The sequence below is a fragment of the Thermobia domestica genome, chromosome 6 (genome assembly GCF_964235325.1).
Source record: "Thermobia domestica chromosome 6, izTheDome1.hap1.1, whole genome shotgun sequence".
Classification (NCBI taxonomy): domain Eukaryota; kingdom Metazoa; phylum Arthropoda; class Insecta; order Zygentoma; family Lepismatidae; genus Thermobia; species Thermobia domestica.
The window spans coordinates 152,868,485-152,894,949 of NC_137459.1; the positions used below are offsets into that span (position 1 = coordinate 152,868,485).

Here is a 26,465-nt window from a genome sequence, read left to right on the forward strand (position 1 = left end):
TTCTAACTTAAGCAAATACTCAGATTTGGCACTTGATGAACAAATAAATAATTGAAAATTTCAAAACGATTTAATCACATTCTGTTACCCCCTTTGGGGAGGAATTATCAGAAATAGTGAAAAGTATTTCCTTATTTTTAGCTTAAAGTTTGTATACCGAATATTAGATCCCCAACTTAAACAAATCCTCACATTTGCCACTTTCTGATTAAACAAAGGAAAATTTGAACATTTTATGTGTTCCCTTTCCCCCTTTGGAGTGGAATTTTCTTACACGCTTACTTCTTTCTTAATATTTTTTCCTTATTTTTAATGAAGAGTTCAAGTGCCGACTTTTATCTCTGCAATGCTAGGAATTCTTGAGATATACTATTATTATGGAAAAATTTTAACTCGCTTTATCCCCTTAGGGTGGGTATTTCCAAAGTTCCTTTTTATCCCTTACTTTACTAATGAAAGAAGTAATCTCTCAAAATTTCACGTTTATGCCTATAGCAGTATGGCCTGGACAATGTTGAGTCGCCCAATTCTATTCTTTTATATATGAGAGTCATTTTGTTAACTTTGAGGAGAACTTGAGATGGCGAAACGCAAATCAGTGAAATACGTTTATTGGATATCTCATATCCTCCATACGAAAGACAGACTCTGGTGTTCACTCATTGTACAGCAGGGAGCGTGAAACTGTATCGAGTGCAACGATTTTTATAAATACTAGCATAGCAAATTACATTATATTTCTACCCTGTCGGCCAAACTCTTTAAGGTATCTATTATTTATTACAAGCTGAAGTGGATACAATCACTGTCGCCTGTTAAATTTAGATTTTATAGCTATATGTGAACTTAAATATATTAGTTTTGCTATATCATAGTCTAATATCAGTAGGCTCACGGTGGCTTAGTGGTACAGCTCACGTCTGGTTCGATCGATCGATCTAAGGAAATGTGAGTACGTGGCGGACAACATCATGTCTGTGGGTTTGTTTGGAGTTATCCTATTTTCTTCACATTCTCATTCAATCAATTGCTCCATAATCTCTCACCTTCATTAACCACCTGTCTCTTTTAGCTCAGAAGGCATAACTAAGGAACGAAAATATACAAATGTAATTTCATTTCGATTTTTAATATTAGTTTCCTTTCTTACAAATCAATGATACCTCACACACAAAGTTTTCTCATCAGTGAGAATTATTACAGTTAATAACCCCTTAAACTACCCGAGAGTTGAAAAAATGCTTTAAATAAAGTTTTGAATTACTCTATGAAATTTTCGAATATTCTAAGATTAACTAGTTTGTTGAAAAAATATGCCCGGGAACATAATGAGAGTTTTCTTCAAGCCTTTCGTCGCAGTCTACTTTTTTCTTGAATGAAATTAACTAACAAGTGTCGCCTTACTTTAATGATTGACAAACAATATGAAAAAAAAATCTGATTAGTAAGTTTCTTCATTGTATATAATATATTGTCTATTTGTTGTCTGCAATGCTCATGGAATCGCCTTATCAGTATATACATCTTGTAAACAATTTAGTTTATTTTAGCCTTATCTTTATCATCGCCTCAATTTTGGAAGTTGATATACAAGACAATGACACCAGCTACCATCAATTTCAGCTGTATTATCTTGTTGACATAAGTATTGTCTAATGATTACTGATTCGTTTAAAGAAAAACTTAACAATTGAACGAAATAGTATAAATACTGATGTTTAGAGGGTGTATGCATCTCAGTTATCTTCTGCATTTGTTCTTTCAACAGTGCTGAGCTATTTCGGGTTATTGAGTGATACATAAGAGGTAATGGTTGAAGCAGTGAAACTACTGTGAAAGTCTTTTGCTTCTAGTGCGTACGATGTGAAATGATAGATAATGTCCAGGATTAATATTTAACAATTCTCTTTATATCTCTCTTTCTGTGTATTTGTGACATCCTTCGAAGCAATATAATGTTAAGTGTCAGCTTATAACACATTCCTCGTTTTTGGATTTTATGCTACTCGGTTATATGTTATTGTGTATTTTTGTAATGAATCTCTTTCAACTTTCTTCCATATTATTATCTTACATTTTCTTTCTATTTCCTTACTAAAATATTTAGAATTAAATTGGCCTGTAAATTTTGAGAGAGAAATCACAAGTTGTCTTTCTAAATGAAGAAATATTCGTTTTCTCGTTGTTTAAATTTCCCTATTTTCTTCTGTTACTCACAGATCCTCGTGTACCGTGGCTTATTCGATTTTATACGAAGACTAGAAGATAACTTGGAAAGAATTTTCACTAGTATTAATAATAATTTAATTGTAAATTGAAATTTGAAGAAGTCTAAATATTTACTACCAAGTTCCAATGTATGTTTAACGACTCTTTTTATCTCCCTATATATCTTTCCAGACCTGATTTAATGTGAAAAAACTTTTAGAATTAATATGTAAATTATATTTTAAGTTGTGATATCTTGATCTTGAATCATTAACAGTTAATTGTTGAAGACTGGTGATTTCTATTCTTCAAATGTAATTTCTACCATATCTTTGTTTGTCACACTCCATTTAATAGTAATAGAATGATTCAATCATATATTGAATATAGGGTACTATTTTACAATGCTTGGAATCTTCGATAGCAAGAAATATGTTTCCACATTATACCTTCGGACGGAATGAGAACGCAACCAATTTCTTACCATAGACAAATTTAGACCCATTCCGTTAGCACATTTTGAAACCAGATGGATTAGTTCTGAGCGCCCAATCATTTTGTTATTCTATGTTTATTGTAACTTCTTTGTAGGCATTGGCGTCAACAGTACATAAACTTTGGGGCTGCAGACTCCATGGGGACTGTGGTATAAAATTAAAAAAAAATAGTATTCGTACATAGCATTTTGACTTAAAAAGCAAAGAAAAACTTTAAAATGTTTGTGTTTTATTTTTACCCTTGATAGTCTAGTTCTTTTTCTTTTTTGTTTGGAAAATTTGGTACTCAAAAAAGAAAACAAAACACTTTACAGTTTGTTCATCAAACATAAAAATTCAACCATTTTTCACAATTTTAGTTAAACTGAAATGATATCAAGTGTATGTCAAAAACAGAATTTGCTGCTCGCTATTTAAACAATCACAGTTTGTTACTTTACGTTTTACTCCACCTTCACCTTCGTACTATTTTTTTATATCCACTTTGTTTAACATTGTTTTGTGAACGTAGCAAACTTCTACATGGTTGAGCCTATTTTGGGTCATAGTTGGCCTAAGTTACTTGAAATATTCGGGGCACGCTCCCGATGTCTCCTCTGGGATTGATACCTGTATTTCTAGGTCTTGCACGTTTTATTAATTCCAATCTATATTCCTTTAGTTTCATGCCCTACGGTTGCATCGTATACGCTTCATAGGGAATACTGGCATGTGTGTTAACTTATCGTTTAATTTTGAAACTAAGTGAATATTTCAGCGTATGGAAATATCATTATAGTTCAGATTTTAATACAAACTCCAGAGAGAATAATTATTTCTATAAATAATAATTCCACTGGACATTATCTTATAAAGCACCACAATGTGTGTTTATTGCCAAATATAATGCGAGTAATTAAATTGAACCATATGAGATGCGTGAAAATGTCGCGAAAGTTAGAAAATGCATGTCCGTTAATAGAACGTTAGGTACAAAGCTTCTTAGAAATGACTCTTCGGTAGGCCGAAAAGAGATTATGAAGATAGTGAAGAGGATCTCAGCGAAGAAGTATAAGAAAAATACAGAGATTTAGTTCGGGAAGGAGAGTGTAAAATATTAAGAGTTTGTTTCTGTGACATGAAACCTTTGGACTTCTTAGACCGCAGAATGTGTTGGTTAGCTATTATCTTATGAAAATTTATTAAAAAAGAATGTTTCTTGTAACATTGTAACAATAGCGTAGCCAACACATCACTGTAATATCAAACTTCGTTTAGTCCTATTTCTTATCTCTTGTTTTACAAAATACAACTTCAATAAACTAACACAATAACATCCTTTGTTTTCCTTCCCTTTTTTAAAAAATAAATAATATACGTCCAGTTGCTTTATTTACTTACCTTACAACATAATGAAAGTTCATACTTTGACAAGTGTAATTGTAATAGAAAAAATGATAGTTACTTTCTTTCTCTCTGTCTTTTATTCACACTCAGAAAGAGATAAAGAGAGAATAGAAGACTTATAATCTTGTACTGATTTGATTTGATTTTTTGAGTTTAACGTCCCTTTCAGCAGCGAGGTTATGTAAGACGTGGACCTACATCTTAACGTGGGATCCGAACCACATGAGCTTCAGCCAGGAAGCGAACCTGGGTCTTCCACTCCAAAACCGCGTACTTTAACTGCTTGCCAACGAGGAATCTAAATCTTCTGTTAAAAACAATTCAGGAACTGATAAGAAAAATATATCATACAGATAAATTATCTATAAGATATTTTTCTAAATATGTCAATGTCTTGAAATTTCCTGATCTTATAAAGCTGATATACGCATATGGAAATCATTGACAAGTTATGCAAAATTATCAACAAAAATTCCCAGGGAGTGATATTTGTCCCAGCTTGTTCCGAAAGGTTATAAAATTATGGACGAGTATTTTCGTACACTTTTGGATACAGAACTTTTTTCCAAAATTGACTGAGAAACGATCGCAAATGGTAAATGGTAATTTCATCCACTACACAGACAATGCACTTCGACACTGTGCTAACATTCTGACATCATTCTTGTCTGACCACGGTATTGAACTTCTGCCACACCCATTCTACTTATCAGATTTATTCCCGAGTGACTTCTGGTTGTTCCCAAACCTCAAGGATTGTCTTCATGGATGCCATTTTGCCAGTAAATCATCCCTGGGAGATGCTATATTCCAGTATCTGAAACATCACCCCAAAGTGAGTATGCAACATGTCACACAAAATGGACGGAGGATAGAAACTGTGTATTAATGTATCAATAAAGAGCGAGAGTTTGTTGGAGAGAGACACATTTTAGTTCCCTATATTTTCTTCCTTTTGGAAATTAGAACTACACTAATTTGGAAACTACACATACTTTTGGTATGCACCTTGTATAATATTGATATTTATTTAGGTCTCTTCATTTCAGACTTAACTCCAGCTTCGAGGCCTACTTAAGAAGAAGTTAATCATGACAACGGACGCAGTTACATTTACTGTGAACGGGAAAACGCATGAAGGTAAAGGAGCTTTTTGTTTTGATTCTTGCTTGTTCATAAAATCTTAACTACCTGATAATACCAAAATAAAATTATTATCTGAGTACTTTCTAGTGATACAAACAGAAGTAAAATGTTTATTATTGTGTCAGATAATAATGTTGACAACTTAGAATACTGTTGTTAACACTTTGTTACAAAACTAATGGTTTCCGTGCCCCTTCATAGCTCAGTAGCTATTGCTCGTGACCGAGGATACAATGCCAGAGTAGTTTTTCGTATCCCACTTTAAATTTTAGCTCCCGTTTTATATAGCTACGGTGTTGAGAAAAATGTTAAACTCCAATCAATTAACTAACGATTAGAATGCAATTATATTTCTTATATTTCTCAGTGGCTATTTCTTATATTCTAGAACAACAACTAACCGAGAACATGTTTGGATGAATTAAAGATTTAAAATTATTGTTATTTGATTTTCTAGAAGAGAAATCACTGTTTATCTTTTATTACATTGTATCAAATCTTTAGTTTATATTGTAAAACGCACTTCTCGAGAGTTGTAAAATTACAATTTGGCAAGGGAAATATTAATGGGAAGAGTAGATAGGAATTTTCCTCTTTCCATAAAATTTAATTGTTGCAGGCTAATTTGAATACTGAAACTCTTAAGTGGATTTCTTTGCTACTAAACATACTTCGAAACTAGCGAGTTTTCGTCTAGCAAGAGAAGATGATTTTTATTGGTTTCAGCAAATCACAGTACAAAGAATGTATAAAATTTGGATTTTATTGTGTTCTTTTATTGTCAAAATTAATTAATCTCTTGAGAAACACCTACAACTAGATGTTGTGAGGACGCATAAATAATAATTTTCTGAGAATTTGTCTCATCATTTACCTTCGGGTCTCTCAAATTAACATATTTGTTCCATATGTATTTACTCAAAAACGCAAACAGTGATTTGTTTTCTTGCAAAATCTTAACTAAGTTCAAGGCCCAACATTGATATTCCGTAACTCGAGAATCAATGGCTTGAACAGGAAAATGCACAGGAATGATATCCATACCAAGGTCTATCTCCTTGCCAAGCTTTTTCAAACTAGGATGATTTCTGTACATTGTGTACGAGATACACTGTCTTTTTGATTGTTTTATTTAAAAAGAAATTTCAAATCAAGAAGGAAATGTAACTCTTTCGACACAGTATGTATGCAAACAGAAATGTAGTTCAGAAAATAGAGAAGAACTCTCTTCTCGGTAAAAATATACTGTTCAACAAGTATGATACATGTCGGTAAAAATAAAAAAAAATATTTAAATAAATAACAACAAAAGAAAAAATCATGCATGATTCTTCATTAAGTAATATGATATCTACAACCATTTAGCCATAAACATTGACAACAGGTTTACCACGTTTAAATTAATATGGTTCGTTTAAATACATAATGATGTAAACGTTTGTTTATGAAAATGACAACTTTTATCATAGAAATTATTTTCAGGAAATCACGTATTTTAGGAAAATTAGAGTAAACTCACAACAAACCCGTTACGCATGATATTCACTGGATTGTATATTGAATTTTTAATGTTTTTATTTTAGATTTTTTTTTAAATAAGTGAATTTGGTTGGTAGAAAATATATGTTATTTCTAATTTTCTTTGAATAGTGTCACATCTTACGTGTATACTGTGTACGCTAATGTTGACTGGCTTCCCTAAAAATCACATCGTGGACCTTTCCACATTAGTAGCTACAACATGTTTTTCATCCAAGATAGTGTCTACCAAAAGAAATCGGATAGGGGAGTTTAGGTTGAAAATTTGTTATATGTTATCAATGCTACTATTCATATTTCCTGAAGTTTGTGCGTATTATGGACTTAGTTTATTAGAATTACGCTGCGCGGGCCTTATAAGAGTGTAGTGTTAGTACTTCCGTTCTTTCATTAGTCCACACGATAATTCCTCAGCAAAAGGAAAATTTTGAATTTTGTTTTTTGTAGTAAACAGTTAGAGCAACACGTTATTATCTTAGGGTAACGGTGATTTTATTGTGTTGTATCTGTTAAAATTATAACATTCCCTGGATTCTATGTAAGCTGTATACTATAATAGCAATTGTTGCTGCGCATAATTAAAGTCTATGCAACTGTTCTTACTCCAGAAAGTTTATTAGCCTTTTTATTAGCATCAGGCTAGTAGATCTTAATGTTAATTCGTACGTATTTTGCACAATCCTCTTTACTATCATTTCCAGAGTTCATTTTTCTTCTCATCTTGGAATATCTTATACTACCTTAAAATACTGGTATGTTATTTTCTTCTTTTCTATTTACTTCACAGTCAGGAATATACCACTGGAGACACCCTTGCTGAGATACCTCCGCGATGAAGCTAATTTGACTGGAACCAAACAACTTTGTGAGGAAGGAGGATGTGGATTTTGTACAGTATCTGCCAGATATCAAGATCCTGTGTCTGGAGAAGAAAGGGTCCAATCAATCAACTCTGTAAGTATTATCATAATGATAGAAAATTGTACTGAAATAAACATATTAGAACATAGTTCCTGAAATAAGAACAGTATAATTTATCTCCAAATATATATGTGGGTTGATCTGTTGAAGTTTAGATCCTTACAGCTTAAATTGGAATCCGACATGATCTTCTGTCTGGAATTGAACCAGAACCTCCCACCGCGAAGGCACGCACACTAACAATATACCCACAAAGGAGCCCTAAATATGCGATTGTCGTGTGATCTTATTGTTTGATTTACAATATAATAATCTAAATTCGAAAGTGTTTCATTATAACAAATACACATTCTCATTGTAAAATAAAGTTATGTTATATCGTCTGTAATTATAACCAACAACAAATCCTAATGTAACGATTGTACCTGTTTCTTTTTACTGCTTTTGTATAAATTCCTCCTCTGTGCGGAGCATCAAGGATATTATTACATACATCCATTTTGCTGTGTAATGTCCAATTGCAATTCAAGTACTTCATTTACATTTATTCCTTTAAAGCAGCTCCGTAACAACAATGAAATAACTGAAACTATATATTTTCATCTTTCACTGTTGTTTCTAAGATAGTTTCCTGGTAATCTTTATACATTCTTACTTACACTATTTGAGTTTTTTCAGACCAAATTTAGGTATATATTTCTTACTCAAATTCGTTCTTCATTACGTTCTTTTATAGCCATTTGCCGTTTCAACACAGCGATTTAAAGAGTAGTACGTATGTTTAACGTATTAAAAATCAGAAGTATTCAACTCTTGTTTTTCCCCTCAATGATCAGTAGGCAATATGGAAAAATAAAACTTTCTACTCATTTAGTGGTAGATGTTTCACATTTTCATATATTCGCCCTTTCTTAACACTTCGTTGTTTCTTTTACAAATCATGACCTCAACTTTTCCTCCCAACCCCATTTTGGTTGGCTAAGTTTATGGGCAATTATACCGTTCTTTTTCTCTATCATGGAAAAATTGCATTAATTCTCATTTGTTTTTATCAATATGACCTAAAATGCTCGTATTTTATGTTCATGAAAGCATCTGATTTTGAATCAGGAAATTTTGGAGTTCCGTGCTGTATTTATTTAACTTATTACATCAATTTAATAATTTCTGTATTTACCATCAAAGTGTCATACAAAATTGTACAGTATTTGTTAAGTTAATTAGCATCAAGTACCAAAATACACAATAAAGCACCAAAAACATAGGCATACGATAAAATTCAATATCGTATAGCACAACAACAACAGCAACTACTACTACTACTACTACTACTACTACTACTACTACTACTACTACTACTACTACTACTACTACTACTACTACTAATAATAATAATAATAATAATAATAATAATAATAATAATAATAATAATAATAATAATAATATAAAGACGGAAGTCAGGAATTTAGTTCTGTCTTTTTGGTGGTCTGGGGTTATAACTTTGCTTTCAAGATTATTATGTTGACATTATTCTCCTTATTTTGAGTAATGATGACGCCCCACACTAAAGTCGACGAAAATTCGTTAATACTGTGCCAGATCCTTCAATACGCCGCTGATAGCTGTAATGGCATGATATGAATTAGTAAATGTAGAAAAGTAATTATGTTGCCTTTGAATATAAATAATATCACATAGAATTAGAAAACAAATTGAGCAAACACTTGCATTATAGAAGGTAGATTTGTTACCATTAATAAGAAAGTTATGTTGTAAAAATAATTATGCTTGAAGTTTTGAAGTTATTAACATGCTTCGGATGTACAAGCTCTTCCTGAACGTGCGATTTGTTATTTTTTGTAAAATCATAGTGAATGCAATTTCACTGCATGTATTTATATTGTCTTAATACTCAAAGCAATTTGGGGCAAATGCCATAACTTATACATTATTCATTTTCATTGGACCAAGTAAACCTTACGTCATGTTATAAAACAGTGATCTTGCTTGACCTCCAATTTGTCATAAAACCATATTTAATGTTTAAAGTAGAGCATTAATAATTTGAATTGTTGTTCTCAGTGTCTCACTCCGCTTTTGGTGTGTGAAGGGTGGAATATCACCACAATTGAGGGTGTTGGAAACAAAGCTGACGGATACCATGAACTACAAACAAGACTTGCTCAAATGAATGGCACACAATGTGGTGCATGCACTCCAGGATTTATTATGAACATGTACAGGTACGCTTTATCCCTATATCGTTTTGCGGTACATTTGTGAGAATATAAACCTAAAACAGAGAACAACATTAAAGTCTTAAGGTCTCTACCTGTAAGGACTAATTTGAACAATATGGGCATAAATTATCCAAAGTGAACCAAAATTTTTATCATGGAGATACATTTGTAATAAAACGTTTTATTCTGTATGTATCTTTCAAACTTGATTATTCTATATATGATCTCTTTTTATTTTTACACGTAATACAATGGAAACAGTGGCGGTGTCATAGAAAACATCTTTTATCTAACTTCCTGCGTTTCAAGTATCTTATTGATGCAATTGTGTTTTATGATTTCCTATTTAGATCATCATTTTTATACTAGACCCCTATAAATGTTTTCATTGATGTGATCGAGATAACCCACACTGGGGATACATAATATTACTTGTATTTTATGTTTAACATGTTAAAAAGGAGAGATTATAGTAATGGACTTAAAAAGATTTATTATATATATGGTTATACACCCTTTAGTTAATGATTGTCACTGCAACATCAGAGTATGAATAATTGAAGACCTGAATTGCAACATCCCAAGTCCACCGGAGTACTTTTGTGATTTTAGAAGAAAGACAAGAAGATTATACTTGGCATGCTATTCTGTTTAGCTGAAGTTAGCTTGTATTTTTTTTTTTGAAGTTTTTGATATGGTTTTACATACTATGCAAGTGAATAGCCCTTAAAACATAGATGCTAACATAAAAAACAAACAACGCAAAATACGAAGAAAAAGAGTGGACTTCGGATGTTATGCAATTCAGGTTTTCAATTCTAACGTTAAATATAAGAGGATATCGACGTACAAAAAAGTTTCAAAGTGAGTGATTTACCAACGATGTAATAATAATAATAATAATAATAATAATAATAATAATAATAATAATAATAATAATAATAATAATAATAATAATAAAACTAACTTATCCCGTTGTAAGTTCCACTTTGTTTGAAACTTACAGAAGTTCAGGGCACTAATTGTTTGTACATACGTTTTTCTTTAGCTTGTTGGAACAAAACCCAAGTGTAACCATGGAAGAGGTGGAGAACCATTTTGGGGGAAACATCTGCCGTTGCACAGGCTATCGTCCAATATTAGATACATTCAAAAGCTTCAGTTCTGATGCTCCTCCTCAGCTAAAGAAGAAAGTTAAGGACATGCAGGTAAGTTCGTTTCCATTTACAAATATCAAGTTCAAAAATCATACTTTTAAAGCATATTTAACCTCTGAAAAGAGAAGAATTTTTTTTTTCATTTAATAAAGATACAATATTACGTTCGTATCTTACTGTTATCCAATTTTTACGTTGTTGCCTCACTTCGCCTCTTCAGAATGACAATGTAAATAGTAACGAAAAAATAAACTCTCCTCTTAATATTAATTGCCTTCTTGCTTCGAGCCAAGACCTTGAATCTTAATATTATTAGATGCTTCTGCGGAAAAAAAAGTCTTCATATAATTAGATCTGTGCTATTTGGAAAAAGAGAAAAATAGTAATCCTAATTTTGAATTCAAATTCTCACACACAAATATATACACCCTCCATTCCAAAAGAAACCGAACGTTTTAAAAAAACAAAAAAGCAATGTACATTTTGGAACAAATCATTTTTACTAATCAATGTATTCCCCTTCTGCATCGATACACATATTTGCACGCTCCAACAAGTTGTCAAACGACTTCTCCATGTCCTTTATTGGAATGGTCTTTAGGACGGCGGTCGTCGCCTTCTCAGTGGCATCAATCGATGCGTGCCACTTTCCTTTCATCGCCAAATGCAGTTTCGGGAACAGATAGAAATCGCACGGAGCGAGATCTGGTGAATAGGGCGGATGATGCAACCGAATAATGTGATTTTTGACCAAAAATTCAGTTACAAGTCGCGAACGATGTGATGGTGCATTATCGTCCAAAAGAGTCCAACTGCCGATTTCGCGATATTCGGGCCGAATACGACGAATTCTTGCCAGCAAACGCTTCATGACGCCCAAGTAAAACTCTCCAGTGACTGTCTGGCCGGGCTGAACAAATTCTTTGTGGATAATTCCTTTTGAATCGTAAAAACAAATCAGCATCACCTTAACTTTTGACTTCACCAAGCGACTTCTTTTGGGTGTTCCTTCATCCGGCGCTCTCCATTCAGCACTTTGGCGCTTTGTTTCGGGCTCATATTCAAAACTCCACGTCTCGTCACCAGTTACAATCGATTTCAAGAAGTTTCGATCCTGCCGAGCACTTTTAACGATGTCTTTGCAATGCGCAATTCGATCAACTTTTTGGTCTTGGGTGAGTTTGTGTGGTACAAACCGCGAATTAAGCTTCTTAAGGCCCAAAACTTCGGTCAAAATGCGGTATGCGGTTGTTTGAGGAATGCCTAATTCCATTTCAATAACTTTCACCGACGATTTTTTGTTATGTTTGATGAATTCACGCATTTTTTCGATGTTTTTTTCCGATAATCCGGTTCTGGGACGTCCTGATCTTTCGTCATCATCCAGCGTCTCTCTACCCGATTTGAATCGCCTGAACCACTCGTAAACTTGCGTACGGGATAGACACTCATCACCATATGCATTTTGTAGCATTTGGTGCGTTTCACTAAAAGTTTTACCCAGATTAACACAAAACTAAATTGCAGCTCGTTGTTTGAAACTTTTTTCCGACCGATGTACACAACACACTGACAGTTGAAACGCAATAAATTTGTTGCCGTGCATCCAAATGTCATGACATTTATACCAGTTGTCAATGAGGGACTACGCCATCTACCGGTAAAATATTACAACAGATGGCACTAGTGGTACTATTTGTTTTCAAAAGTTCGGTTTCTTTTGGAATGGAGGGTGTATATGTAACCTATGCATTAATATCCATTACTATGGAATATTAAAAATTGATTAATTCAAAGCGCGGAAGAATATTAAAGTTCTTTTCCCACGTTCACCTTATCCTTTAATTAGCAAGTCATATCACTTCTACTGAGCCTAAAAAGCTCGAACGAGGAAACTGGAAACCTACATTAAAAAAGTGAATAGTACCATAGTTAAATTTACTAATTGTTTTAGAGAAAGAATCTTCTAATTAATTTTTCTTAAAACATAACGTAAGTGTAATGAATCGATATGAATTACTTACTTTGTTGTATAATACACACACGATCAATATGTGCAAGCCAAAATAAGGAACTATACCTGAATATCTTTATTTTCCATGTAAGTACAAATTAAAACAGTATACTTATGTTTTCTTTTTCATCACAACAGGAGCTTTGGAAATTGAATTTTAGTCAACGTAACGGAATACAATGCAAAGGACTGTGCTCCCGTAAAAATGGTATCTTACGACGCAAACCTGTTAAATATTACCTGAAACAAGGCGAAACCGAATATTACCGTGTGACAACATTAGATGAACTCAACGAAGTCTTCAGCAGTATAGGAGATCGTACTTACATGCTTACATCTGGAAATACTGCTAAAGGTAACCGTTGAATATCACGCAAAGAGATGCGAGAAATTAAATTTACCAAATTTACTAGAATTTAAATACAAAATAATTCTCTAACAGTACTATTTTAGTTTTATAAGAGCATTTTGTGGAATGTTAATATAACATTAATATGTGTAGTGGTCCACTAATTTATAGATTTTTAGATAAATTATTTTAAGTTTTTTGTCTTTCTTGGATGTTATACGAAAAAATTAAAGAAAACTAATTAAATAATTAATTTTGTGATGTCTTTTGTAGTAATACATCAGTGCTTTCTCGTGTGATGCTCTGCCCTACTCCTCTGCAGAGGAAAGGACAATAAAATGTCTTTCCAGTCTTCTTAAGAAAAATTTAGTATAGTGTATACGTAATTATTAACTACATTGACAATATTAAAACAAGTATTCTCAGTATTCTCAGTATTGTTTCGATCTCGTAAAACACTCTATAGACTTCACTTCTTTTAGACTATTATTATCCTTCAATTGTATGTTATTCTTTTGTAGGAGTATTCCCAGATGACGGCCCTTATGATGTATATATTGACGTAAACAACGTAGCAGAACTTAAAAAGTGGAACTTGGACACGTCATTGACAATTGGTGGAAATGTCACACTCTCAGATGCAATAGACATTTTCAAAACTGTATCGGCAGATAATGCAGGATTTTCTTACGCGGTCGATTTCGTACCTCACCTCGAAAGAGTAGCCCATGTACATGTAAGAAATGTAAGTACATTCGTCCTTTACTATTTACAATTTAGTGACTTATTAGTCCCTTACATATCTTGATAAAGAAAAATGGGATGCTAATATTTTCTTTTGTAATATCAGTGTCTTGTCGCTTCACTATAAATTTTATACAAATGCAGCTTCAAATTCTGGTTATTGTATTAATATAATATAATCAAGATAAATGTATTTAAGTTTTCATAAAGGTAATATAACTATAATTAGAAAAATATTCAGCTTGAATCAGTCTTCACTGGAATAAATCATTAATATATTATTTTTCTTATTTCGTACAGAGAGGTAGCTTAGCTGGAAACCTAATGATGAAACACGATCACCACACATTTCAATCAGATGTATATGCAATGTTGGAGACTGTAGGAGCCACAGTCAATATATGTAAGTCAAGCTGGAAAAGTTTCTGTGATTGTAAAGTTCGATATAATTAAAAGTTCCAGTCGTTGATACAGATATTTAATTAAGTCAGAGCTGCCAACCTCAGAGAAGAATGAAACAAAATATGGCGTTCCCTTTCAAGTTTTCTATATGTACTCCTTTTTGAACTAATAATGATTAAATTTTATCACATGGAGATGAAAGAAAAAACTGAGTATATCACTCTAAGGTACTGAACATAACAAAGTAGCCAAATATCACGGTTGTAGAGCAGCTATTTACAGAAGCCATTGATCACAGCCTTGAAACAATTACGAATTTGACAAGGTGCTAGTTAAATGTTGTGAATTTACTTGAAGACTATTTTATTTTATGAATATGTTCGTATATTGTTTAGTTATGTCAAGATTTCTTAATATATTTAAGTATTGATCTGAAATTACTGATTGTTCGTCTGAACATATATCAACTTAATTGCTAATCTTCGTCGCTGAGTTGCAATATCAGTTAGATTTTATGTTGTGTGCATATTACAGAGTCAAAATTTCTGAATAGATATATATACAGGATGTCTCAAAAGTCCCCTGACATAGGGTAACTCTGTTATTATGAGAGTTACAACAAAATATAAGACGGGAAACCGTCTCCAAATATAATTTTTCAATCTAAAGTGAAGGATTTTTTTAAAATCGGATGATCCGTTTGGGCTGTACACTGTTTAAACGCCCAATGTTAAATGAAAATGCAACGTTGCCATTTACCGGGACCCACAACATAAGTGAATGAAGTTACTTTCCTTTACGCTAACGTGTCAATGGCCATCCCTCATTTCAAACATGCTCCCATTCATCACAGTCTTACAAAATTTATCGATCTCCTGGTAAATGGCAACGTCGAATTTTCAACACTGGGCACATAAAGAGTGTTCAGCCCAAACGGCAAGTCCTATGTAAAGTATTCCTTCACTTTAGATTAAAAACATCATATTCGAAGACGGTTTCCACTCTTACATTTTGTTGTAATTCTGATAATAGCAGAGTTACCGTATATCAAGGGACTTTTTAGACACCTTCTATCATTCTATCTATCTATCTATCTATCTATCTATCTATCTATCTATCTATCTATCTATCTATCTATCTATCTATCTATCTATCTATCTATCTATGTGTGTGTGTGTGTGTATATTTGTGTGTTTGTTTATGAGTGTGTGTGTGTAGGTGGGTTGGGTGAATGTATGCGTATAGCACTAGAACTCTACAACGCCTCGAACAATGCAACCAGACTTGTATACGATTCACTTAAAATCAAGAAAAAACACTACGGGTATAAGACACACCTAAGGTGGTTTGGGAAAGACTAAGGTAAAATAATATAAATCTACTGATATTAGTGCCGACTCTATAGTTTTAGGGGTCAGTGAGATAAATAGTAGCATTCTCCATGGTGTTCAAGTCTAAGTTCAACCATGATTGTCCCACGTAGACAGAAAACCTTTCCTCGTCAATCAATATCGACTTTATTTTAGATATGAAAAACTATATTTGGTGTATTAACAGTTCTACCTAATCTTTCAGCTGATGCAACAGGAGCTGTCACAAATGTAAACCTTGTGGATTTCTTGTCCACTGACATGAACAAGAAAGTGATTGTCAGCATAGTACTACCTCCGCTAGGAGAGAATACTTACATAAGAACATTTAAGGTAAGTTATCATACTTTCTTCTGCTGCTTTGACAATTATCAATAAGCTACTTGGTATACTAATATTGCTCTCCTCATTCAAATAAACACTAAACAGTCCATTTTAACTAGACGTTATAAAGAAATGGTCAAAATGTGCATTAAAGGGAAAGAAACATGACCACGTTCAAAAGTTATGTATATACAAGATGTCAAAGGGAAGGACTTACGACAATATAAGACAAAACACTAGAGGGGTGGGAACATCATTTATGTACAACAAGGAAAAAAAGGCATAATTAAAAGTAACGAGCGCAAAGGAACATCTCTGGAGAAATAGACAAATTTACTATTTATGATTTTATTTACACACAATAGAAAACTGAAAGTTCTGTAGGTCTATTGAGCAGGAGTTATTACTGTGAAAGTCCTGCGATAGTTAATTTCAACCAGGTACAATTTATGTGCAACACCAATGGATTTTCTTGTGGACAGGAATACCAGGCTTTTTAGCTTTTCCTAAAGCTACGTCGCAGCTGAAAGCCAAAGTTTATCTAAATGATTTTCAACTTTTCAGAAAATATACTGAGATTTTCTCATTATTTTCCAAGATACTCTATCATAGTTATAAAATTCTGCTATTGTATCATGAAAGTTCAGTATATCATTTTGAATATATTTATTATCAGTTTTTTAAAAGCGTTGGAAAATTCTTTAACTATTGTTATTAATGTTTTTAGTTTCTAGCCTTTGTTCTTACTTTTCTATCTTCTGTTTAGCACATTTGTTGCGTTTTTCTATTGTTATAATAGAGTTCGTCTTGCAGGGAAACTTGATGCATCTTGAGTTTTACAAATTATGAAGGGGAAATGTAATAATATTTAACAAGTATTAAAATTAAAAGAACGTACGTGGAAAATAAAGTATATAAAGTGATTATATTTATATGATACCTTTTATTTGCTAGTTTGACGTTATCTTATTCGCTTTGGAAAATACTGTATAACCTTATAGTGTTTTCGTATTAGAAACTTTAAAGTTGATTTATATTTTATATCAAATTTTATTACATTTATGCTATATATTCTCTGTTTTATAGGTGTCCAGAATGTACCATAATACCTACGCCTACGTTACGGCAGGATTCCTAGCAACAGTGGATAAAGAAAACAATTACACCATCACAGGAAAACCTAGCATTGTGTATGGAGGTATCAGTGGTGATTTTGTAAGTAAATACTATCATATTGAAAAGTTCTGCTTAATCATTTCTTCTTTCTAAAAATGTATGTTAGAAAAGCAATGAGACTGGCAACAATGTACATGGACCAGCAACCTTCCAGCATCTATCTTTTCCCGATGACTCAGTACAAGTTTGAACTTGCTTCAGTCGCTACAGACTTTTGTTGAGTGTCTGAAGGGAAGTTGTTTTTGTGAGGTTTCGACAATCACTGTCAAAATTTTGAGCAGTGTTTTGACGTCAAATTACTTGTAATGATTGCCCAATACGCTACTGTACCTAACAAAAAGCTACATATGGCTATAGAAGACTTTTTCTATCCCAGTCAGAACTATTCAGATGGAGCACCTCCTTTTTAGAACGTCGAGAATAAGTTGAAGATGAATGTACCGGTAATCGTCCATGATAGTCAGCAAAGCCTCACTGACAAGCTAAAAGATATTCCAGCAAAAGTCTTTTAGTACTGCTACGAAAAATAGAAACAACGCCTTGATCGCAGTGCAAATATCAAAGGATACTATTTTAAAGGTATAACTTTGATTTGTATAAACAATAAAATTAATCGTTAAGAGAAAATAAGTCGTATTCGTTTTCTAACACACCTCATATTATAGATATAGATTTAACTAAAAGTGCAAACGAAAGAAAATAATATTTTTAAAACGTAGCACAATTTCAATTAGTTTCTGCATAAATTTAATGCCAAATACATAGATTTGGAAAAAAACATTGATTATCTTAATACATGACGTACTTCATATTAGGATTATGAAAGTTTTAGCTTATGAATATATATATATATATATATATATATATATATATATATATATATATATATATGTAAATTTTTTCTCCGCCAAAATAATATATTATTGTGTTTGGTTTGTTTACGTTTCATTTACGATTCTATTACCAGATTCATGCAACAGAAACTGAAACCTACCTCACAGACAAAGTTCTAAATAACCAAGAGACAGTGACAACTGCATTAGACACTCTTCATTCTGAGTTGGCTGCTTCGGCTACGCAAACCTTACCCGAATCATCTCCTGAATATCGAATAGGATTGGCTGAAGGTCTCTTATACAAAGTAAGTTACAATTTTCTGAAAAAAAAATATTCCAGTAGTAAAAATGTTTTAAATCTATTTAAAGAAAACAAAAATATACTTCGAGTAATGATGCAAGATAACAGGGATTGGCCTTATTCACAGAAACAGAAACTATGTATTGTCATTAATACTCTAAACTCATGTTAACAACTACTAGTAATATCACAATATATTTCCATTTATCAAAAATTTAAAAAAGAAATACTTCAAAGGGTAAAAGAACGTAAATAAATACGACTGCCAAAGTTAAATAAATAACTGTCAAGCAGTCTGTTTCCAGCTAAAGGTAAAAAAAATACGATAATCTAGTTTTGGAATTTGAAAACAATTTGAAATTAAACTATTTATAATGTAATATTATTGTTACTATTGTTTTTAGTGAGCTTCCATTTTTTTCTTTTCAAGTTCTTCTTATACGTTCTGCAAGATGTTGTAGCAGACCAATATAAAAGTGGAGCTAATGTGTTAGAACGTCCTCTGTCCTCAGGAGTGCAAAGTTTCGAGACAGATGAATCGCTGTATCCTCTGAATGAACCTGTACAGAAAATTGAGGCAATAGCTCAAACAGCAGGTAAGAAAACAATGTACAAGTAGCATTCACATTTGAAAATGAAGTTTAAAAATATATTATGAAAGCAGAGTGAGTAATAATATCCCGGAGAATGATTGCCCATTCTCCCTTTACTCAGGTAATGCTTTATTCAAGTATTCATTGTATGTTTCGATTTTAAGGCTTTTCGTTAGGTTTGATGATATTGCTAGTGTTTATAATAAGATCATGAATGAGAACTTAATTGAGAATTTAAGATTATCCCTCAAATTTTGGAAAAATTTGTGCGGTCTTGAATTGATAATTACATAATTCTTTTTTATAAAAGTTTAAATTTATTAGAATATTCGTGTAAAATATGAGAATACATTAAAAGTTTTCATTTTGACAATTCCATAGACATAAAGAAAATTATATTAACACATGAAAAGAAATCTTATTATCATGTGTGTGTTGCATTTCTATTCAACGAACACTGCAACACTTGGACTCACATATGTGTGTGTTTGATTTTTTAAACAATTTTTGCGTTCATAATGATGAAATACAATATGAATTTTAATTAATGTAAATGTGAAAATAGTGACTATAAATAATTTTGATATTACTTGTTCCCAAATTCATTTAGAGCAGAGCTGCTTCTAGGATAATCACTATTGTATTGTTTTGTTTGGTAGGTGAGGCTTTGTATACTATTGACACTCCGAAATTTTTGAATGAACTGCAAGGTGCTTTTGTCGTGTCCACAGTGGCAAGAGCAACTCTTGCTAGTATGGATGCATCTGAAGCGTTGGTAAGTGAAGCTCTTCTCTTAATTGTAATCAGTGTTAAAACAATGTGATAACTACAACTATAAACTTTCTCGATCTAATTATTTAAACTAAATGGTGTAGTTATTAATGAAATATTTTCTAGATAAAATACATACCAAATTATAAGACATTTTTGTTAAACTTCGTACAAGCCACGTTGCCCCTAAAGGTAAATTATGCCTTGAAGAAGAAAAGAAAGAAATTTAAACCATTTATTAGAGTTATTAATGTAATATATATTTATAATATAACAGCAAAATAGCATGAGTCATATTTTACAAAACTCAAATAAACTCACTTTCAAGAGTAAAGTAACCCTTATGAATATTGTGATGGAATTATTTATGCAACATTATACGAATATTAATGAAATATTTATTTATGAAATATGATCAAAATCGCCTGAGCTGTTTTTGGAGGTATAGGCCTGGAAAACTCATCTGTCAAAATAAATTACCAATCGTACACTGTTTCGGGAATTGTATTGTCAGGATATTAATGAGATATTTATTTGTGAGATATGAACAAAATTGCCGAAGTCGATTTCGAGAAAATCGTCCGAAAAATTCAGCCCAAGGGTAAAGTACCACTTCTCGATTTGTCACATAGAAATTACTATCGCAATATCGGGTTGTCAGTGAAAGATTTTTTTCTGAAATGTAAATCATATCGTTCTAGCTGTTTCTGAGATAATAGCATTTGTTTATTTTCCCCCTTCAGTAAAGTACCCTTACTTTTAGAGGTAAGAAGAAACTTCGAAAGGAAACTGGAGAATCACATAGAAGCCTTAAGTTTAAAATTTTGTCTCGGTGCGTCTCGTACGATATGATTCTAGACGAATGCACATCCGAGGAACAGATGGACAAATGTAAAAATAAAATCACTTTTTTGGTTTCTATGGACCATGAAACGTGAAAAAATCCGCTGAAATCTCGAATTTTTTTCTCACGACAATCATAGTTTCTTCTCTTCTTTCGTCGCTTGAAAGTAAATATATTTCATCATAAAGGATTATAGATTAGTGCTTAAATAAAAGTACGTAATAATAATAGCTCGAGTTCGCAAATTATTGAAGAAGGATCATGATTTCTTACATATTATTTCGTTTTACTGTTTTATTACTTACATCTATATTGAAAGTCATTGCTAATAGCTTCAAATAAAATTAAAAGGGAAATCAGAAGGATGCGAAATAACACCTAAAAAGGAAAAAGAAACATGCATTCATATGTTACACAGGATTATTTTTACTTAATTGGAAACGTGTTATTTTGCTATAGTTTGTAAATATACTGTAATATCCTCTGATATAGTATGAAATAAGAAAAATAAACAGTATCTACGAGCAAATATCTCAATCTAATACTGTACTTACAAGTGATTATGGATATTTTTTCTTTTGCAACTTTGAGAAAAGAAAGGTAAACATTTTTGTTGTGTATTAATCAAAAACAGTATACATAAATATTTTGTCTTTGTGCACGGAACAGGCATGTCTAAGAACAATGATAACACATTCGATTGAAAGAAATCTTCCTGCAACTTATAATGTTTCATGTATTTAAACTCCCCTTTTATTGTAATATTGAAAACTTTTTTATATTAAAAATCATTAGAAACTAATATACTACTACTACTACTACTACTACTACTACTACTACTACTACTACTAATAATAATAATAATAATAATAATAATAATAATAATAATAATAATAATAATAATAAAATTTTTTTTCAGGCTATGCCCGGTGTTGTGGCCTTTTTCACTGCCAGCGATATCCCTGGATTCAACTCATTTACTCCAAAGTCGTTGAGCATTCATAGTCCATTGGGTTTTACAGCAGAATATCAAGGAAACGAAGAGGTAATAGACTTAATTTTTGTGGAAAAAACTCTACTTGTCTTTCAGATGTTTTAAGTTTACTTCTGTTAACATTCTATACTTCCTTTATTTTATTTTTTCCTTCACTCTCGATATTATAAACTTACTTGCTGAGGTGTATATATACTAGTTTTAAAATATTTATTATTCATTAAAATTTATTTCATTACAACTTTTGACCTAACTTGTCTTCGCGACTTTGTATAACATCAGAGGAAGCTTAATTAAAACTTAGAAATCGATGTACTTGTATCTACAAATTTGTGTAAACCTTCTTCACAAGTATAAATGTATCCAAGTAACCAAATGTATCGGCCAGTGGTCGGTTTTCGGTGTTGCTCACAAATTTCAATGAGGCTAATACGTTAATAATGTCCATTTTATCTCAGTAATTTTCGACCAACCAATTTTCAACTAAACGACCAACACAACAAATAACCAAATTGATAACCAATTTTCGATTTAATCTATAACACTAAACACTGTTCATACTGTGAAAACTGTTTGGTAGGATTCAACGAAATTAGCAACGACAAATTGTAGTTGAATGAAAAGAGGAACTCGTTGGTTGAAATCAACGGTTTTGACTTCATTAAAATGCTTGTGTCCAAAAGTTGTTTTGTGCACAAAAATCAATAGAACTACAAAGCAACGTAGGGTCCATCATTCTGGTTACTTGGATAAGTACTAAAGAGTAACAAAACCGAGATAACACTAATAGTGTGAATAACAATCTCTTTCAGGTTTTCTGTAGTGGAAATGTAGTCTATGCTGGTCAACCTTTAGGCTTAATAGTTGCAGAAACCTTAGATGCTGCTAAAAAAGCAGCAGCTGCAGTTAAAGTTGAATACACCAACATTCAAACGCCTGTATTGAATATTAAAGATGCAATTGCTGAAGAAAGCAGAGTAAAAACGAGGTTTCATGAAATCGTTGGAAATATGAAAGGTAAATTAAAATAAAATCATTAGGCTACCTCTTTAGTAGACGAGAGAAATATTGATGTCAGGATTATTTGAGAGCATGCAGAAAGTTACCTAAAAGCAAGAGGACAGGTATTTCTTTATTATTTCCGAATAAGATACTAAACATCCGAATGAATTATGTGTATTCAGGAAACATAATTTCAGTATGAAATGTCATTTTCCTTCTATGAAATAAACGATTATAAATTAATAAATTAACTTTATTTTACAAATCAGAATGACAATTATTATGAAATACTATTTAGTTTAAGCTTACTGTGGACATTTTAGGTGACAAACATCTTTATGATGACAATAATGAAACCCTATTTTCCTTAGAAAATTGTTTCCAAATTCTGTAGATTGAGTGCTGCTATTATATAAAAGAAACATCACGATTTTAAGTGAAGTTTGAAAACGTCAGGTAAACTTACCTATTTTGAACACAAGTGCTTTTAGGAAATGTTTAGTACAACAGATACATGGTAATGTGTTTCTTGTTCTCCTTTTCACATTAAACGTCTTGATTATTTCAAGCATTGTAAGCACCATGCACATATAATTTAGAATATTGCATAGTCAGTTGCAAGAAGATAAACACCAGTCAATATTACCTTTCATTGGTCGTGACATTTTTTCTCATTATAACCCAATAAAATTTTGGAAAGTAGGAATATAAAATACACGTTTGACGCATTACTCTTAAATATTGAAACTAAACTATGTAGCAAATTTATTTTATAAAAGTGTTAGTGTTTCCAAATATTAAAAAGATTATACAAATAAAACAGTATGAAAGCAAGTAGAAACAGAGAATATGGAGTAAGAAATGCATAAAATTTATGAAATATAGGATTGTTCGCTATTGTCTAGTGTATAACAACCAACATTTAGATTACAAATTTAACAGAACACAATATAATAAATAAAATTTTAGTTATCTTATCTAACGAGAATCAGTGAGTTTTAATTTATATAAGGAATTAATGATTTAGAAGATATATGTATTGTATATTTTTATTTTCTTTCAAGCTGCAAAAACTAAAGCCACTCAAGTGATAAGTGGAGAGTTTGAAATAGGAAGTCAATTTCACTTTAACACTGAAACACAAAATTGTATTGCTGTGCCAATTGAAGATGGAATAGAGCTTCATAGTTCCACTCAGTGGATGGATGAAGTTCAAAATGCTGTAGCGAGATGCCTGGATATCAAAGAAAATTCGTAAGAGACCTGATGTTTTTAAAATAAAATCTACTTATGTATTTACTAGCATATATTACCCGCTTCGCTGGGTTGAAATGAAAATTTAAATGCACAACTCCATATCTCATGTGTTTAATACCCGTGAAATATGCTTGCAGTAAATGTTAACATTATAGCGCCTGTCATTTATGTTAACCCGCCGAGTGACACGGTCATGCGGGTTGCATATCAATACGTTTATTTTTATACCTATGATGAGCTAACAAAGGATTTGTACGTTATGGACACTTGAATGGTCAATTATCTCAAGACACTGGTAATTAAAAATTAAAGTGATATGATAAAAACCATCTAGGGTCCAAATCCTAATAACCCCCCAAAAATGAAAGAAATTGGTTCAGCCGTATTAGCGTGATGAGCTAACAAAGGATTTGTGCGTTCTCTTTTATATAATAGATTTATAGAGAGTTACAATTTGCTATCTATATTACATCGACGTCGTTCTGGAAGAAGTCAATAAATTCCTTAATCTGAGTTTTTGTATGTTAAGGAGTTGTATGTTGCATTACAGGACGAGAAGAATGAAATTAAGAGTAGGGGTAAGAATATAATATACGATTAGAAAAAATATAGAACGCATGTTGACATTAATTAATATTTTCAAATTGGTTTTAGCAATGATTCGATAATTTTCAAATAGCTACATTTTAAAACGAGTATCTTAAACTTTACGGCTTCTACCAGGATGATGATAACACATTATTTACTGAACTACTGTTCTATATTATTTTCATTATGGACACTAAATAAAATTAATTCAAAATATTTGAAAGTAATGTAATACTCCGGCCTCTACCTTAAGAAACTCTGAGAGCGAATTATGTTATCTCTCGCTGAAGTTGGCTCTCAAAATTATTTTTCAAAAGCGGGGACGTAGCAAAATCACTTTTTTGTACTTCGAAATAGAAAACTCACATGATTTCTAGGAAATCTTTAAGCAATAAATTGAAACGAATACAAATTAATTGTTATTCACTTCGTATAAAATGTAGAATGTAGCTATATCCCTTAAGGGATCTTGGGTTTTGGGGGTACTTTTAGACTTTCAGTCAAGCAGCTACTGCATCGTCACTATTTATCCTAGGATCATGGTCCATACCTCGTTCTCTTTAGAATGAAGCTGGCTTTCAAATGGTACCACTTGCATGCCAATTTCATATACCAGAAGAGGGAAAATTGATGTCAAAGGGAAAATTTCCGAGGGAATTTTTTTCACACTTTGGGCTCCTCTGGAGCGGTCCTGTGTGAACGTACAGATCTCAGAAGAAAATCTGATGAATAGTACTTGGTAGACTAAATGTGTGTGCCAAATTTCAAGCTTCTATCTTGAATAGTAAGAGCGGGAGAAATTTTATCAAGAATCTCTACAATGCCCCAAATTACCGCGAAACACCATGATCTCAGGCAAAAAAAAAAAAAAAAAAAAATCCTGAGACATCCCTAATTACCCTAGGATCATGGTTTGCACATTATTTTCTTCAGAATAGAACTGCCTTTCAGACGGTATGACTCACGTGTCTCCATCATGTATCTAAGGCGGGAAAATTACGAAAACGGGATTTTTAGGGTAAAATATCCCTTTTTTCAACTTTTAGCCCCTCTGGACCCCCCTGTTTTAACGCAGAAATCCGAAAAAAATCTGGTAAATACTACTCGGTGGTCTGAATGTTTGCGCACAATTTCAATCTTCTACGTGCAAAAATAAGCCCGCCAAAAAAATCAGAAAATGCCCCATATTCCCCTATGCAGAAGTATATTTTGATAAAAATTCCCTGACACATCTCTAATTACCCTAGGGTCATGGTTTGCACATCATTCTCTTCAGAATAGAACTGCGTTTCAGACGGTATGACTCAAGTGTCTCCGTCATATATCTAATGCGGGAAAATGACGAAAAACGCACATTTTTGGGTAAAAATATCCCTTTTTTCTACTTTTAGCCCCTCTGGGCCCCCCTGTTTTAACGCAGAGATCTGAAAAAATCTGATAAATACTACTAGGTAGGGTGAATGTTTGTGTACAATTCCAATCTTCTACATGCAAAAATAAGCCCGCCAAAAAATATATAATCCGCCAAAAAATATATATTATATAAAATATATAATGTACCATATTCCCGTATACAGAGGGATATTTTGTAAAAATTTCCTGAGACATCCCTAATTACCCTAGGATCATGGTTTGCACATCATTTTCTTCAGAATAGAACTGCCTTTCAGACGGTATGACTCACGTGTCTCCATCATGTATCTAAGGTGGGAAAATGCCGAAAAATAGATTTTTGGGGTTAAAATATCCCTTTTTTCAACCTTTTGCCCCTCTGGATTCCCTCCTGTTTCAAAGCAGAAATCTGAG

At 32.3% G+C, this 26,465-nt stretch overlaps 1 protein-coding gene across 1 annotated transcript in view; it reads left to right on the top strand.

Annotated features, from left to right (window-relative positions):
• Window positions 1–1,717: 1,717 nt before the first annotated feature.
• LOC145688274 (uncharacterized) overlaps window positions 1,718–26,465 on the top strand; it is a 38,730-nt gene continuing 13,982 nt past the window's right edge. The window contains exons 1-16 of the mRNA XM_081762270.1: window positions 1,718–1,806; window positions 5,141–5,231; window positions 7,564–7,730; window positions 9,780–9,940; window positions 10,986–11,145; window positions 13,247–13,463; window positions 13,979–14,202; window positions 14,502–14,604; window positions 16,179–16,306; window positions 17,384–17,512; window positions 18,441–18,614; window positions 19,041–19,206; window positions 19,863–19,978; window positions 21,738–21,863; window positions 22,625–22,829; window positions 23,879–24,068. Coding sequence (XP_081618396.1) covers window positions 5,183–5,231; window positions 7,564–7,730; window positions 9,780–9,940; window positions 10,986–11,145; window positions 13,247–13,463; window positions 13,979–14,202; window positions 14,502–14,604; window positions 16,179–16,306; window positions 17,384–17,512; window positions 18,441–18,614; window positions 19,041–19,206; window positions 19,863–19,978; window positions 21,738–21,863; window positions 22,625–22,829; window positions 23,879–24,068 — 2,315 coding nt within the window. The 5' untranslated portion in view covers window positions 1,718–1,806; window positions 5,141–5,182. The remainder of the gene's footprint in view (window positions 1,807–5,140; window positions 5,232–7,563; window positions 7,731–9,779; window positions 9,941–10,985; window positions 11,146–13,246; window positions 13,464–13,978; window positions 14,203–14,501; window positions 14,605–16,178; window positions 16,307–17,383; window positions 17,513–18,440; window positions 18,615–19,040; window positions 19,207–19,862; window positions 19,979–21,737; window positions 21,864–22,624; window positions 22,830–23,878; window positions 24,069–26,465) is intronic.